Genomic DNA, 14,525 nt, shown 5'->3' with positions numbered 1-14,525 from the left:
GGAACCACAACTAGATGTAACCACATAGAATACATTTCATTTCGCGTGAAAACACAAACAGGGATATCTTTGATATCTTAGAACACCACTCACGACTAATGCCGTCTATTTATAACTCGTATCTTACATTATACGTATATGATTAACGCATGCAACTATTAAAGCGTTCGCGACAGATAAGACGACCCGGTGTATGTAAATTATACTCTATTTTAATAACTATTAACACGTGTTTAGGGACGAGTACTTTGGTGAAAGTATAAACCGAAATATAATAAATAATAGTTTAAAAAAATTAACGAAATACGCTTTTATAGAAAATCCAATTAAAAAATAGAAAGTAAATGTTATTATGTGTCAATTTTTTTTAGATGAATTTCAATTTTTTAAATTTTTTAAATTTTTTATTTTTATTTGTCATTGGTCCTTAATAAGTATACCAAATTTCGAGTTAATCCGACGTTTTGAAGGGGGTCAAAATCATGTTCAAAGATTCCGTTACTTACTAACATACATACGTTTGAAGCTAGTAAAAGCGTATTAAAAATGAAAATTTCCGCTATTAATGTCTGAACAAAATTACGTCGATTTTTTTGCAGGGAAAAGGACCGGCGTTCTGATTCGGTGGATAAGTAAGTCGTTAACCAAAGCAAGCCTGACTAATTTATATACAAACCGCGGTTTTTACGCTATATATACGCTACGATAACAATTAAATACCAAACTTGTTGATCAAATAACAAAAAGTCACACGAATTAATCGCGACCTCTTCAATTAATTCTTTCAAAAGTTTAAAATCTCCTGGCTGCTTTAATGAAGCCGATTTAAGTAAACATAACAACGCAGATTTATGAAATTAAATCATATTAAACTTTTCCAGTTACGTTTCATCCAAGCTGTGACAGCAGTACAACTTTTTGATTGCCTACCGTTTTTATCAACATTCATTTATTTACAACAACAAAAAAGTCGGAACAAGACTCATTTATTTTAGTTAAGTAAACAATGAAGTTATTTTTTTCTTATCCAAGGGTAAATAATAAAACACTGGTTTTATCTGTTTAGTTCCCGTTATAAATAAGGTAGGTTCTAGATATAAAATGTTAAATGACCTTTATACGTTTTTAAATACGAACGACAAAATTAGTTATCAGTGCCTTTTCGGAGATTTATTAGAAAAATAAAATATATTTTTTGCGCAAATAAAATTTTTAGTCGTGGCCGTTTTTACTCAACCGAAGACTAGATATCGAGGTTAAATAACACGAGAACATTAAATAAGTTTGATGCATAACTTTTCTTTGGACTAATATTTCATTGAACACTGATTTACCTTTTCGGACGTAAAAAAGAACAACACATCACGCACAGAACACTGAAATATTCGTCGGAAGATATTTCAAAAAAAATTCAGAGAACCAGGGCCGTTGAATAAAGCAGAGGGTTCCGTAGCGCACCTGTTGGCGCGACGCGAGTGACTATACTACTGGCACGACGACGCGGACCATTAGTCGCACTCGGAACACGTCATGCGGAAGCCGGTTCTGCTCCGGACATCGGTGCCTTGGAAGAAAACCGCGATAAAGATGCAGAGTAAAAACGAGGACGCACAAAACCAGCAATTACAATGTTGCAAGAATAAGGTGACGCACGTTAAGGAGAGTCGAAAATAAACACATTGCACATGTCGTGAAAGTGCAGTTAGCGGTCTCGGACCTCGGTCGCTCGTTATTGGTATCTCATCTTTGATCTCAACGTGCACATACACTTACATACACTTCAATAATCATCACCCGCTGTCGATAGTATAACAAAGAAGGCAATTTGTTTACTACGCTGACGAAATTCAAAGCTAATTTGAAACGAGATTAAGGGGAGATTCAGTCTCCGCATAATTAACATCTGACCCGTAACTGTAACAAAGATTTTATAAATTCTTACTGATTATAGTTTACGACACGCTTTACCGTTAGTGCGGGCAGACAGATAATGAACTGTTCTGATGTTACAGAGTGAGTGATATGCAGATGTATAACAGCTTCTTTTTTTTTGAGTTAATAATTAATTTGCTTTATTAATAATTTAACTAAAACTAAAACGTCTGTGAGTTTTTCTTTCGATCACCGCGCTCTCGCTCTCGAGCGCACTAGTGTCACGACGGCAATCGAATCGACACGACGACACACACACACAACTACTGCATCACACACACACACACACACACACACACACACCACAAACACAGAACAACACTGTAATTTCGGTGTCAGTAATGGTATTTTGTAGTGCGCGTATAGTTTTATGCGTGTGCTGCCGTGCGCGTGCAGTACGCAGCAGTATTAGATATATAATGTCAGCAGTCAGATTCAATTTCGTCGCGACAAACGCGCGCGAGAGCGTGAGAAATCGGATAAACGATAAAAATTAAGAACGATCGAATGTATGCATGCGTATATATATATAAATAAATAAATAAAATATTTACATATCACACACAATACAACACACGTTAATGATCCTTCCGCAGGTTCCCCTACGGAAACCTTGTTACGACTTTTACTTCCTCTAAATGATCAAGTTTGGTCAACTTCCCAACAACGCCGACGGCCGTGAAGCCACCGCGTGTCGGTCCGAAGACCTCACTAAATCATTCAATCGGTAGTAGCGACGGGCGGTGTGTACAAAGGGCAGGGACGTAATCAACGCGAGCTTATGACTCGCGCTTACTAGGAATTCCTCGTTTATGGGGGATAATTGCAAACCCCAATCCCCAGCACGAAGGAGTTTCAGCGGGTTGCCCGGGCCTCTAGGCCAGGGAGAACATGCTGATTCCTTCAGTGTAGCGCGCGTGCGGCCCAGGACATCTAAGGGCATCACAGACCTGTTATTGCTCAATCTCGTGCGGCTCGAAGACGCCGGTCCCTCTAAGAAGAATTTTAATACGTCGTCAGTGAGTTGCGCGACACGAGGCCGCGCACACCTAAATAACGACGCCTATTTAGCAGGCTAGAGTCTCGTTCGTTACCGGAATTAACCAGACAAATCGCTCCACCAACTAAGAACGGCCATGCACCACCACCCACCGAATCAAGAAAGAGCTGTTAATCTGTCAATCCTTCCGGTGTCCGGGCCTGGTGAGATTTCCCGTGTTGAGTCAAATTAAGCCGCAGGCTCCACTCCTGGTGGTGCCCTTCCGTCAATTCCTTTAAGTTTCAGCTTTGCAACCATACTCCCCCCGGAGTCCAAAATCTTTGGTTTCCCGGAAGCTGCCCGCCGAGCCATTGTAGTAACGTCGGCGGATCGCTAGATGACATAGTTACGGTTTAAGCTCATAAATTAATCATCATTCAATTTGATCATTATCAACAGCAGTCATTTTGAAAATTTTTCAGTCTTCTAGTACAAACGATGCCACAAAGAATTTTTTTACTAACAACTCTATGATCCGCAGCAATAAGGTTATTTTTTAATAGGAACGAGTTTTTAGACAATTTCGAAATGCTTGGTCAAATAACGTCAACTTTATTGGTCTATTAGCAGATTGCTCACGCCTTAACTGCGCCACTGAAAGCAGCCTGCATAATTTAACGTTTACGATAATGTTCCCGGAACCCTTATCACGAACGTCATGAAATTATGGCTCGTATTATGTTAGAATGGCCCATTTCAGACATACAATCGTTCTCCGCGAATTCTTATCTATTAGATCGCAAACTTTCCATGTACGCAGAAACGTGGGTCAGTAATCTATTTTGATAATTATCAGCCTCCGCCTGTTTAGTTTTTTTTTTCCTTGTAGACAGACAAGCATACGGACAACCTGATGGTAAGTGGTTACCGTCGCTGATGGACGTCAACAATGCCACGGGCATAGCCAAGCCGGTGACCATCGCTAAGGACTCCACGCAAGTTTCTTTTGAAGGGAATGATTAAAGTTAGATTCCCGAAATCCATTCTTCATATTAGTTGGTTATTTGCGTGATTATAACAGTAACCGTGGTAATAATGCCTAAAGTCGCAGAATGTATTGTGTATCGACACTGGAAGTACCTACTATGGTCCTGCTTGTTTCTAGAAGCGATCACACATTCCATTATCAAAGTGAATTGAAATTTTTAATTTACTTGCGTTTACTTGGGTGCAACGACGCTTTGTGATATCTATGAGTTTTACAACTACAAGTAGCTGTTTGAAACCAGGTATCCATCTTCTTTTTTTTTCGTGTCGGGGTCTGAACCTCCTACGAGATCCCCGAGCCTAAGGGGGCGCACCGACAATGTGGGACTTGACGATCTGCTGATATTGGAAACAGACCGCGGGCCAAAGGAGCTACCGCACTAAGCGACTTCCCTGCACAATTACACGCGACGTCCGATCTCCGTCCGGGGTCAGAACCCCGGTCAGAGTAGGGGGGTTCCCCCGGTCAACACTACAACCAGGCTCGCGGTGCCACCCCGCCAGGTATACACCCTAAGCCAACTTAAAACAGCTTTTACGTAACATTAGAAAACTAACCGCGATCGTACTCAAAGGCACAAGTCATAAATTACCGATATATGTAAGTGCGCATAAATGTTCACGCTCCGCAGAACATTACGAACGTTGCACTGACCGCTATGACTATGAGCAATCGATAATACAATAGGCTGTCGATCACGTATTACCAGGTCTGTTTTTATAACACTTCATGTACAATTCCTTCGATGAGTTTTTACAACATATTTAAAGGAATGCGCACGGAGGTGTTTCGAGTTCTTTAGACACATTGCCAGAAAGAGAGGTGACAATATAGAGAAGCTGCTGTTACAGGCAAGTTATGCGGAAGAAGATGCCCAGAGACAGAAGTCCAAGTCCACGTTGCTATCCACAGCCGAGGATAGGCAGGAGTGGCGCAGGATAATCCAGAAGAAAGTTTGTTCACGCTCCGCAGAACATTACGAACGTTGAACTGACCGCTATGACTATGAGCAATCGATAATACAATAGGCTGTCGATCACGTATTACCAGGTCTGTTTTTATAACACTTCATGTACAATTCCTTCGATGAGTTTTTACAACATATTTAAAGGAATGCGCACGGAGGTGTTTCGAGTTCTTTAGACACATTGCCAGAAAGAGAGGTGACAATATAGAGAAGCTGCTGTTACAGGCAAGTTATGCGGAAGAAGATGCCCAGAGACAGAAGTCCAAGTCCACGTTGCTATCCACAGCCGAGGATAGGCAGGAGTGGCGCAGGATAATCCAGAAGAAAGTTATTAAAGGAGGCCACGACTCTCAGCATTGAGGATTATCGATGCAAGTAGGAGGAAAGGACTGTAGCATGTAATTCGCGTATATGGTAGCACGTACATCACAAACAACCAATATGAGGTCAGCGGCAAAAAAAAAACATTATAATCCAACATTTTACGAATGATTAACTTTATTCTTAACGTTTTGAATATGTATTGAACTTATTCATAAGCAAAGAAGAATTAGGAAAAATGACTTTTTTATCGTATCATTGTTTATTTTTTTATTGCCCTTGTAGCGCCTAGGCAGACGAGCATACGGCCCACCTGATGGTGAGTGGTCACCGTCGCCTATGGACTTCAGCAATGTCAGGGGCAGAGCCAAGCCGCTGCCTACCGTTAAGTACTCTCCACAAGCCTCGTTTGAAGAAGGACAAGCCATAGCGCTCGGGAAACATCGTGAAGGGGAGCTCATTCCAAAGCCGGATGGAACGTGGCAAAAAAGATCTCTGGAAACGCACTGTGAATGAACGCAGTGGCTCCAGGTAGTATGAATGAACTCTAAAACTGTTATAGTAGTTCATGAAAATGGATGTAAGAACGTTACTTGTATACCGCCGTCTGTTCGTTTAAAGTACATTTAATCATCAAACACGCAATCCTTATTATCCATAATAATTACTAATAAGTAATATAAACGTAAAAGCTTGTATTGTTGGATGTTTGTTAGCCATGCGAAAAACGATGAACGGATTCGGACGAAATTTCACACAAAAACGAGAATTTATAGCCTGTGTTAACTCAATTTTATCATGATATAATGTGAACCGGGTAACACCGGGTATTTATGCCATTAAAAATACGACAACTCTGTTTGTTGGTTAGTGATTTTACCTATAAACAGATGATTTTAAATTCAGATCATTGTCAAATAGAATCTTTTTCATTTTTTCTGAATAATAAACTAAGCACGGGTGATAACACGCGGCGCGTCTAGTGTATAATAAAAATCAGACGAAATGAACAATTAATAAGGTCAAGAATGATAGAAACCGCTGTATAAATAATTATAAATAATTATAAATAAACATTTTTTTTGATAAATAAACAGGTCAAATGATAATAACGGATTAATAAGGGGACAAAGTTTTTTGTTGGCTTGAATAGGTTAACCACTTTATGGGTCATCATCAGCCCACGGACGTCCATTGCTGGATACAGGCCTATGGCCCTGGTATGTGCAATTCCTCGTGAATGCTGCGTGAATGAATATCTAGGTGTTGGCAATTTTAAAATTCGTTCTTGAAAGTAGATATGATTAGGATCTTATTGATCACTTGCTTTGTCCCACTTGTTTAGACGTTAACAAAAGATAACTAGTCTTAGCTTTAACCTTATCTAAGCGGTATCGTATGGAAAACAGAATCCTAATATGGACAAGATAAACGAATACATTCAATAAAAATTTCGATAAGCTTTTTTTTATGAAATCTATATACGCTTTAGGTAAATAAATATGCTGTGATAATTGTAAGCCTTGTAGATACAGGCATAGACAAAACTTAGAAAAGCCAATCTTTAAATTAAAAATAAAAGAAATCCATTCCAATTCCAAATCTAATCCAATCCATCGTGGCCTGAAGGATAAGGCGCCCGGTGCATTCGGGTCGAACGATACAACGGCAGATACCAATTTTTCTAATGAAATACGTAGTTATCATAATATGTTCACGATTGATTGCCACGGTGAAGGAATAACATCGTCTAATAAAAATCAAACCTGTAACAATTATTTGCGTTATTTGCGTAATTACTGGTCGTAGGACGTCTTGTGAATCCACACGGGCAGGTACCACCACCCTACCTATTCCTGCCGTGAAGCAGTAATGCGTTTCGGTTTGAAAGGTGGGGCAGCTGTAAAAATTGAGACCTTATAACTCATGTCTCTAGGTGGGTGGCAGCATTTACGTTGTAGATGTATATGGTCTCCGGTAAACACTTAATACTAGGTGGGCCGTGACCTGGTCCACCCTTCTAAGTAATAGAAAAAAATGAAGAAAAATTAAAAAAAAAAAATTTGGCCTTGAGCTAGGCTATGAATATTTTTAACAGAAATCATGTCTTGTGTCAGTGTTGATGAGGTAAAATTAAAATTATCATGTTACATTTAATTTATAGTAAGGGGATTTTGGTTTCAAAGATGTATAAGAAATTAAATATTTTTACATATCAATTTATTCAGGCTTCCCAATAATATGAAAGGCCATGTGGAACCCAAACAAAAATATCTCATTTTACATTCAAATCAAAAACAATATCTTTGCCAGAATACATAATATGATCTGGTTTCTCTTGTTTGTATGACACAAACAAAAAGATTGCTGTTTTTGTTTACAGATAATTACGATATAGAAATTTGAATCCTGTTCATTAATATGTAGATGGATTAATTGGTTATTTCATCTTATGTCATGAATGTTACAAATTTCAACTTTTCATAAAATAATAAAATGATCTTTGCTTAAATTGTCTTCCCCATAATGTGTAGCAAGTATTCATGGGCAGGGGTCCTAATGATATTAATGTATTTTTAAATTGAACATTACTTTTTTATTTGTTTCTCTGAAGTCAATTAAATGCTCTATGTCAGTGTTTCCCAACGTAGGGTCTACGCCCCACAAGAGGGCAATTTGATAATTAAGGGGGGCAATCGCAGTAAATTAATATAGAAAATCTGTATTAAATTATTTTGAATTTGTATTTCAGTTTTTTATTATATGTTTTGAAACTTCTGTACTTCTTGATAACAATTTCTGTAGTGTGATTCTATAGTGATCCTAAAACCTATCATTTATGTTTCGTAAGTGAACAAATATTATTTTATTTATGTTAAAAGTTATGTATGGGGGGGCATAAAAATTTTAGCTATGTTACACTGGGGCATAGCACAAAAAAGGTTGAGAAACACTGCTCTATGTCCTTGCATTTTATCATAATGTCTCTCTCTCTCCCTCTCTGTCTCTTTTATGAGTGTTAAAAGGTGATTATTGAATGATTTGTCAAGTTCCAGCAAGTAACTGTTGCTCATATAAAATGTATGCAATGTATGTATGTATAAAATGTAAAAGTACCTTGCAGTGGCCATTACCACTTTACTCAGTCTATCAGTGCTTATGCTAAAATGAACAATGAAAAGTTTTGATATTAATTTTTACTAAGTACTAGACTATTTAAAATTAGTTTTTTCAAACTTTAGTTTCTATACTTAATGCGTTTAACAATAAATTATAAAAATGAGAAAAAATAGCACTCATTTCTTTTAAACTAAAGCTATATTGTTACATAAAATCACATTCAATATGCTAGTGGTTAAAAATAAAGCAAGTTTCATATCTTAATGGCAAGATTTACTACTTCCTAGTGTTGAGTGAGGACAATTGTCCAATTACGAGGATTTATTTTAGAACTTGCATTTTTATCTGTATTTAACTCTTTACTTTTTGCAATCTATTTATAACAAACTTATTAGTAGTAGTTTAAGATACTAATAATGCTGATTCAATTGAGGAAATTTATTAAGTACCTACTTGAAAATAAAAGAAAAACAGTAATGGCCTAAAAGTTGGGGAACTTCAGAGACACAAACTGATATTTTATTGGGAAATTATGAATAATATTCATGCTTAAGTATTTCTAATTGAAATAGGAATGTCTAGCGGTTCATTAGTGGTGGTGTAACAGAGTTTGGATAAACTCCCTAATTAGTTTTAGTAAAATTAACATGTGAGGTGTTTTTTTTTTCTAAAAACATCAAATCAATCAGTACTTGAACAATAGTTCAACATGATGTTTAGAACTGATTTAATAAAATCAGTTTTATAATTAAAAAATGTACAACAGAATTCAAAATTCTATAATTTATTTAACCACACAATTGTTACCTTCATTTCATAATTTTTAGTGTTTCTGAGTTAAGATGTTATTTTTAAAAGTAAACAATAAAAGTAACATCTATTGTGTCTGTGTGTTTGACTCACAAAATGTAAACTTAATATAAAAAAGCCACAGTGGGTTTCTATATAAGTAGGTCAATAGTTGATGTTTATATGAAAAAAAAAAAACATTATTAAAACAAGTCACCTACTTACTGATTCTTATTATCAATCATTAACTTTATATAAATAGAAGTGATAAGATTGTGATTTACATTTGTGTTTACAAGATCATTGATTTTTATATTTTGTAATCTTTGAGACTTTAGTTGTTCTTCTACCCTTAGGCATAATATTACACAAAAAATTTAAACATATACATTAAAAAAAATGTTGAATTTGTTTCAAATTGAAATTTATGTATTTTTTACTCATAGTTTGCCACAATTGAATTTATTTGTATAGGTAATAAGGGATGTTGCAAAATTGCATAAGGGAAACGAAGACTGAAAAGAATGGAGTGCATATAAAGAGACCTACACTCAGCATTGCATGGACACAGGTTGAAGAAAAAGATGATGGCATGTTGTGCAAAGAAATAGGTAAGTTCCACTGTGCTGACTTTCTCTCTCTTGAAGCAATCATCCATTCATTCAATCATGCATTCTAGACTAAAGAGTGGTACACCCATAAAACATGGTTAGTAAAATTATAACTTCTTGTTTTAAAGTGGAGGATGCATTCAGATTGAGGTGTGGTTTTCTGAACCCTATTCATAACAAGAACTTATGTTCCACACATACACTGATAAAATGAGAAATAGTGTGTGAAAACTGTTAATCTCATGCAATTCATATTCAATTTGTACTTTCATGATTGCTTTGTTTGTTAGTTATTAAATTACTTCTAAATAAATAATGAGTAAGTTTAAAGTTTAGAATTTGCTTTTTAAATTAATTTATCCACTGAACATTAAGCAACACTGCAAGGGCCACAACCAGCCAATTGAAAATCTTCAAAAAATTCCGTTCTATTAAAACTGAGAATTTACAAACAATAAACAAAGGCATCAAAATCGATTCGTACGTATTTCACAACAAAATTGATTTGTAAATTTAATAACATGAATAAAACTGAACTATAAATTGTGTAAGCAGAACATCTCACTCGTGGTATTTGTTAGTCGCAGTAAACAAAATAATAATAATCAACCGTTACCTTTCAAACGATCACAGTTCGAGGCAGGTCAACAGGAACAAAGTAGGTTGCTCTTGAACACGATATATTTTTTCCACGTGTTTAAAATACATAAACACTGTATACATACACTAACTACTAATTTTTTTAATATGTTTTCTTCACGATCTATCTAACATTTTTTTAAATCCAAAACTACAAAACTATTTGCAAAAGAAAAATTCACTACATGCATTCATTACATACTATCATAGAAGTAGGTAGCTCGCGAAAAATTTGACAGTTTTGACATTGACAGTTATTTCATTTCAAATTGGACATTCGGTTCCTATGAACAGATGTACTGTAGGTACCTAGGTACTTCATTTTTGCAATGGACATCATGTTAGAATTGTAAAATGTTTGCAAATTATATAGTTTTATTAAAACGAGTGTTTGTACAGCTAATAATTTATTTTTGAAATATAAATCTAAGTTCTTTTCTACGATCCTTATTCCTGGATCGGCTCACTAATGCCACCTGTCGGCTGAGTATGGGATCACAAAATATTACTTAGAAATCACGCATTTAGTTCATGTAGAAGTCACAAGATGACTTGTTTTGTTATATTTTATTAGATTTGCAAGCGGCGACCGCATTCGAACGGTTGTGTTATAATTGAGGCCTATAAAAACAAAGGCAGCTAAATCCAAGTCTGTCAAATATTCAGGTAAACTACAAAAATCGGCCCTAAACACGTCATTACGGATCCTCCCGATCTATCGAAGTACTGCTCTTGCTAGGGCCAGTGTTAGCAACACTCCCGGTTTGAGAAGCTGAAATAACTTTGTTCGAATAGCTACGATATTCTTTAATTTAAAGCAGATTTATAAAGAATGAGAATATCACTAATAATCTGAATTTTAAATGATAAAACTTCGTTTATTAGTACTTAGTACTGAATAAAAAAATTTTTTTTGAACTGAATTTGTTAGATTTAGCTGCATTTGTTATAACATGAAAACACAAAAGCGTGTCCAACTAACTAAACAAGATAACGCCGTTGTTAATCCATTTTACGACATTATGGCGTTTAGCTGCCTTTGATTTTATAGGCCTCAATTTAAAGTTATCTTTGATCCTACTTTATTTATTTCCCGAAATAAATTCTAAGTATTAATGTCTTATGCACTAATTATTGCATTATTAGGGCGATTAAAAACGAAATGACCTGTGTTGGTTACATTTGTACTCACATGTGTTACTTTAATTTTAATGTACCTACTTTACATTTACCTTACTTACATGTGTTACTGTATTTAGGTAGGTAAATTTTATTTAATAAAAAACACTTAATTCAAAGGGCTAAATGAAACGGCACGATAAAAACTGAAACATTTTATTTCAAAGTATAACTCTTCATCATATACGCAACGTTTATTAAAATACACGTAACTGGAAGCCTCTAAAAATTTTAAACAACCTGATTCCAGACAAAATAAAGTAGCTTAAAAAATGGTGTAGCTTAATTAAATTTAAAATAAGTTAGGAATAAAGCGTCTTTCGACGGAGGCCAGGAGATCACTTGAGGTTATTTTTCACCTAGAAACAAATTGAATTGTTAATTTTAAACTTATATATTAATTTTAACGTAGTACATTTTCATACATACTCGAAGATTGTACGATTGAACGAGGATTTTGAATGTGCCAATTAGGTATGTATAACTGTGATCATAGAAGGCGCTGTACTAACATTTCTAAATATTATTCACTTTCAAAGATGTATTTTAAATTTGATTTAGGTTGAAAATTCATACAGAATGAACATGCGTACTTATAAAAGTAAATCAATATCTACAGCTATATTTATATCTAATAATACATACGTATTACATTATTAACACTAGGAAGCTGTTTTAAAATAATAAATGTATATAGTTCTTTTATTGAGTTAACATAAATATAAAGAAATTAGCCATCGCGTTTTACGTTTTCTAACCTACTGTAATTTTTTTTGCGTACAATCTTAAATTCAATTAAATTAATATTAAAATATGGCCCACGCATCAATATGCCGATGTCATGAAAAAAAATATTTGATAGCAATGTATTACATATAACAATATGTCAAATTTGGTATGAACACTTATAGTCGTGACATTTCACCATGGAAAGCTACACGCTTGTCCGACGGTTTCATCGACCCTTATTTCTTGAGATGATAGCAAGACGCCGCTCTCACTGTCAATGGCGACCGATATCGGACGACGATAACAAACTTTTTGTGTCCCAGGATAGATGCTATGGATCTCACAAACATGTGGTTCAACAAGACGGCGCCACTTGTCATACAGCACGGAAAATATCGCGCTCTTCGTGAAATTTAGCGCCATTTATGCGAAGATGTCATACAAAATTGGTCCAACAGGATACACCATCTACAGCGGAGGCGCGGCGGCCATTTGGTTCAAATTATATTCCATACATAATGTCATCGAATACTCTATAAAATAAAATAAAAATTGTGGCAATATCACTTAAACAGTTTTTTTCTATATTAATTTTAAGTTCGACCGCTCTTAATGAAAAACCCTTTGTTTTGCAATCGTTGTAAATTTCAACTCGATAACCGGAACGGACATCGTTGAATATTTATTCTCGATATTGTTATTTATTATTATTGTGTGTATAGTACAACTGTGTGACCATTTTTAGAAAAATATTGGTATGAGCTCATTGTAATTTTAAGTCGTCGTGGCCTAAAGGATAAAATACCTGGTATACTCTTATCGGTCGATGCCTGTGTTCAAATCCCGCTGGCTGGTACCATTTTTTGTAATGAAATACGTATTTAGCTCATGTTCATATATTATGACTTCAACAATGAAGAAATAACATCATGTAATCAAAATTAAACACGCAAAATGTGTAGTGTGCTGGTGAATCGGCTAGGTACCACTATTTTCATTTATTTTATTTCTTCGTTGCGATTTGAAAGGCGCCGCCGGTACCTATTGTACTATACAACTGAGACTTAAAACTCACGTATCAAGGTAAATTAAATTAAATTAGTGGGCAAGATCAAAACTTTTAACACAAGTCCGCATAAAATTTAAAAAAAAACACATGAATACTTACCTGCTTTTGCTCAAATATAAATTTCAGTATAAGGGCAATAAATTAAAAAACTATGCACGTAAACATGCAGTAAAATACTAATAAAAAAAACACAAACATGCTTAACGAATAAACTTTATCATTAATAACTTTTTGATTGAATTTGGCACAAGGCAACATGAATTTGAAACTTATTTCTTGATTTAATATTCTGAATCAATACAAATTTATATAGAAATCAATCACTTCATATTTATACTTATCAAATATTTACATCTGCAGTTTTGAATTCCAAATAGTTACCTAAATAATGAATTTCGTAAATTTTACTATTAGGTACAATCACAGGTAAAGTATATTGATATTTTAAAAATTAAATCTTTTAAAAATTACGACCTCCTCAATATAGGCTTAGTTAGGTAACATCTTGTTATAAATAATTAAACATGCCTATTCTAAAGTAATTTAAATGTACAATGTGGCTTAGGCCAGAAACATAGCTCATGTAAAAAATATGAAAATTAAAATTTTATAATATTTCAATACAATTTAAAGTAATTAAATGTAACTCATTATAAGTATACATAATCAAGAAAAGCTTAGGAATTTCAGAACAATAGGAATAGGTAACTAACTCATATTAATTATAAATATTTAATATTACTATTGATCGCTCATTAGAATGTTACATTACATGTATTTCCACACCATGATAATAATGTTATACATATTATTTCCTCATAATTCGATACCCAAAGTAGACAATTTTGTAAATAAATTAATAGTTCTGATAAATCATTTTCACGGTGTGGAATTACTCTACGCTAAAATAATTGAACCGGATGCAGGATCGCGCGGGCTTGTTAAATAATTAGCATAGCGATTATCGTGATCATTGCTAGGAGTAAGCCGAGGAGCGTCAGCCAGTCGAGTTCTGGAAGGTGTTGGGAGAGCATCAGAGTGTACGTACAAGCTAACGTCAACGTGCCTGGGTCGCGCCAACAGCGCTTACGCTGCGGACTATCGCCTGTCACAACAAAAACGGCAAACTATAAAATAATAAC

General features: G+C 35.0%; 2 protein-coding genes and 1 long non-coding RNA gene across 15 annotated transcripts in view; 1 reads left to right on the top strand and 2 right to left on the bottom strand.

The window, feature by feature from the left end:
- The window catches only part of LOC101741882 (supervillin), a 211,992-nt gene extending 201,319 nt beyond the window's left edge, over positions 1-10,673 (bottom strand). For 7 of the 8 annotated variants that reach the window (XM_062671091.1, XM_062671092.1, XM_062671095.1 and 4 more), the window contains exon 1: positions 10,384-10,673. The gene's annotated coding sequence lies outside the window, so the exon portion shown is untranslated. Of the gene's footprint in view, positions 1-1,334; positions 1,555-10,383 lie in introns of those variants that run through there. The other variant, XM_012694964.4, reaches the window with a different exon arrangement.
- On the top strand, positions 9,266-12,886 carry LOC134199680 (uncharacterized). The gene is made up of 2 exons (XR_009974273.1): positions 9,266-9,767; positions 12,638-12,886. It is a non-coding gene; the product is annotated as an uncharacterized LOC134199680 (long non-coding RNA).
- The window catches only part of LOC101742172 (uncharacterized), a 143,284-nt gene continuing 140,484 nt past the window's right edge, over positions 11,726-14,525 (bottom strand). For 3 of the 6 annotated variants that reach the window (XM_012695014.4, XM_012695013.4, XM_012695012.4), the window contains exon 3: positions 11,726-14,488. In XM_012695014.4, the coding sequence (XP_012550468.2) occupies positions 14,325-14,488 (164 nt within the window). In that variant the 3' untranslated portion in view covers positions 11,726-14,324. The remainder of the gene's footprint in view (positions 14,489-14,525) is intronic. The other 3 variants (XM_062671107.1, XM_062671106.1, XM_012695017.4) reach the window with 1 other exon arrangement.

The sequence above is a fragment of the Bombyx mori genome, chromosome 11 (assembly GCF_030269925.1).
Source record: "Bombyx mori chromosome 11, ASM3026992v2".
Taxonomy (NCBI): Eukaryota; Metazoa; Arthropoda; class Insecta; order Lepidoptera; family Bombycidae; genus Bombyx; species Bombyx mori.
Note: the sequence above shows the minus strand (reverse complement) of the source record. Positions and strands in the feature narration are given on the sequence as shown.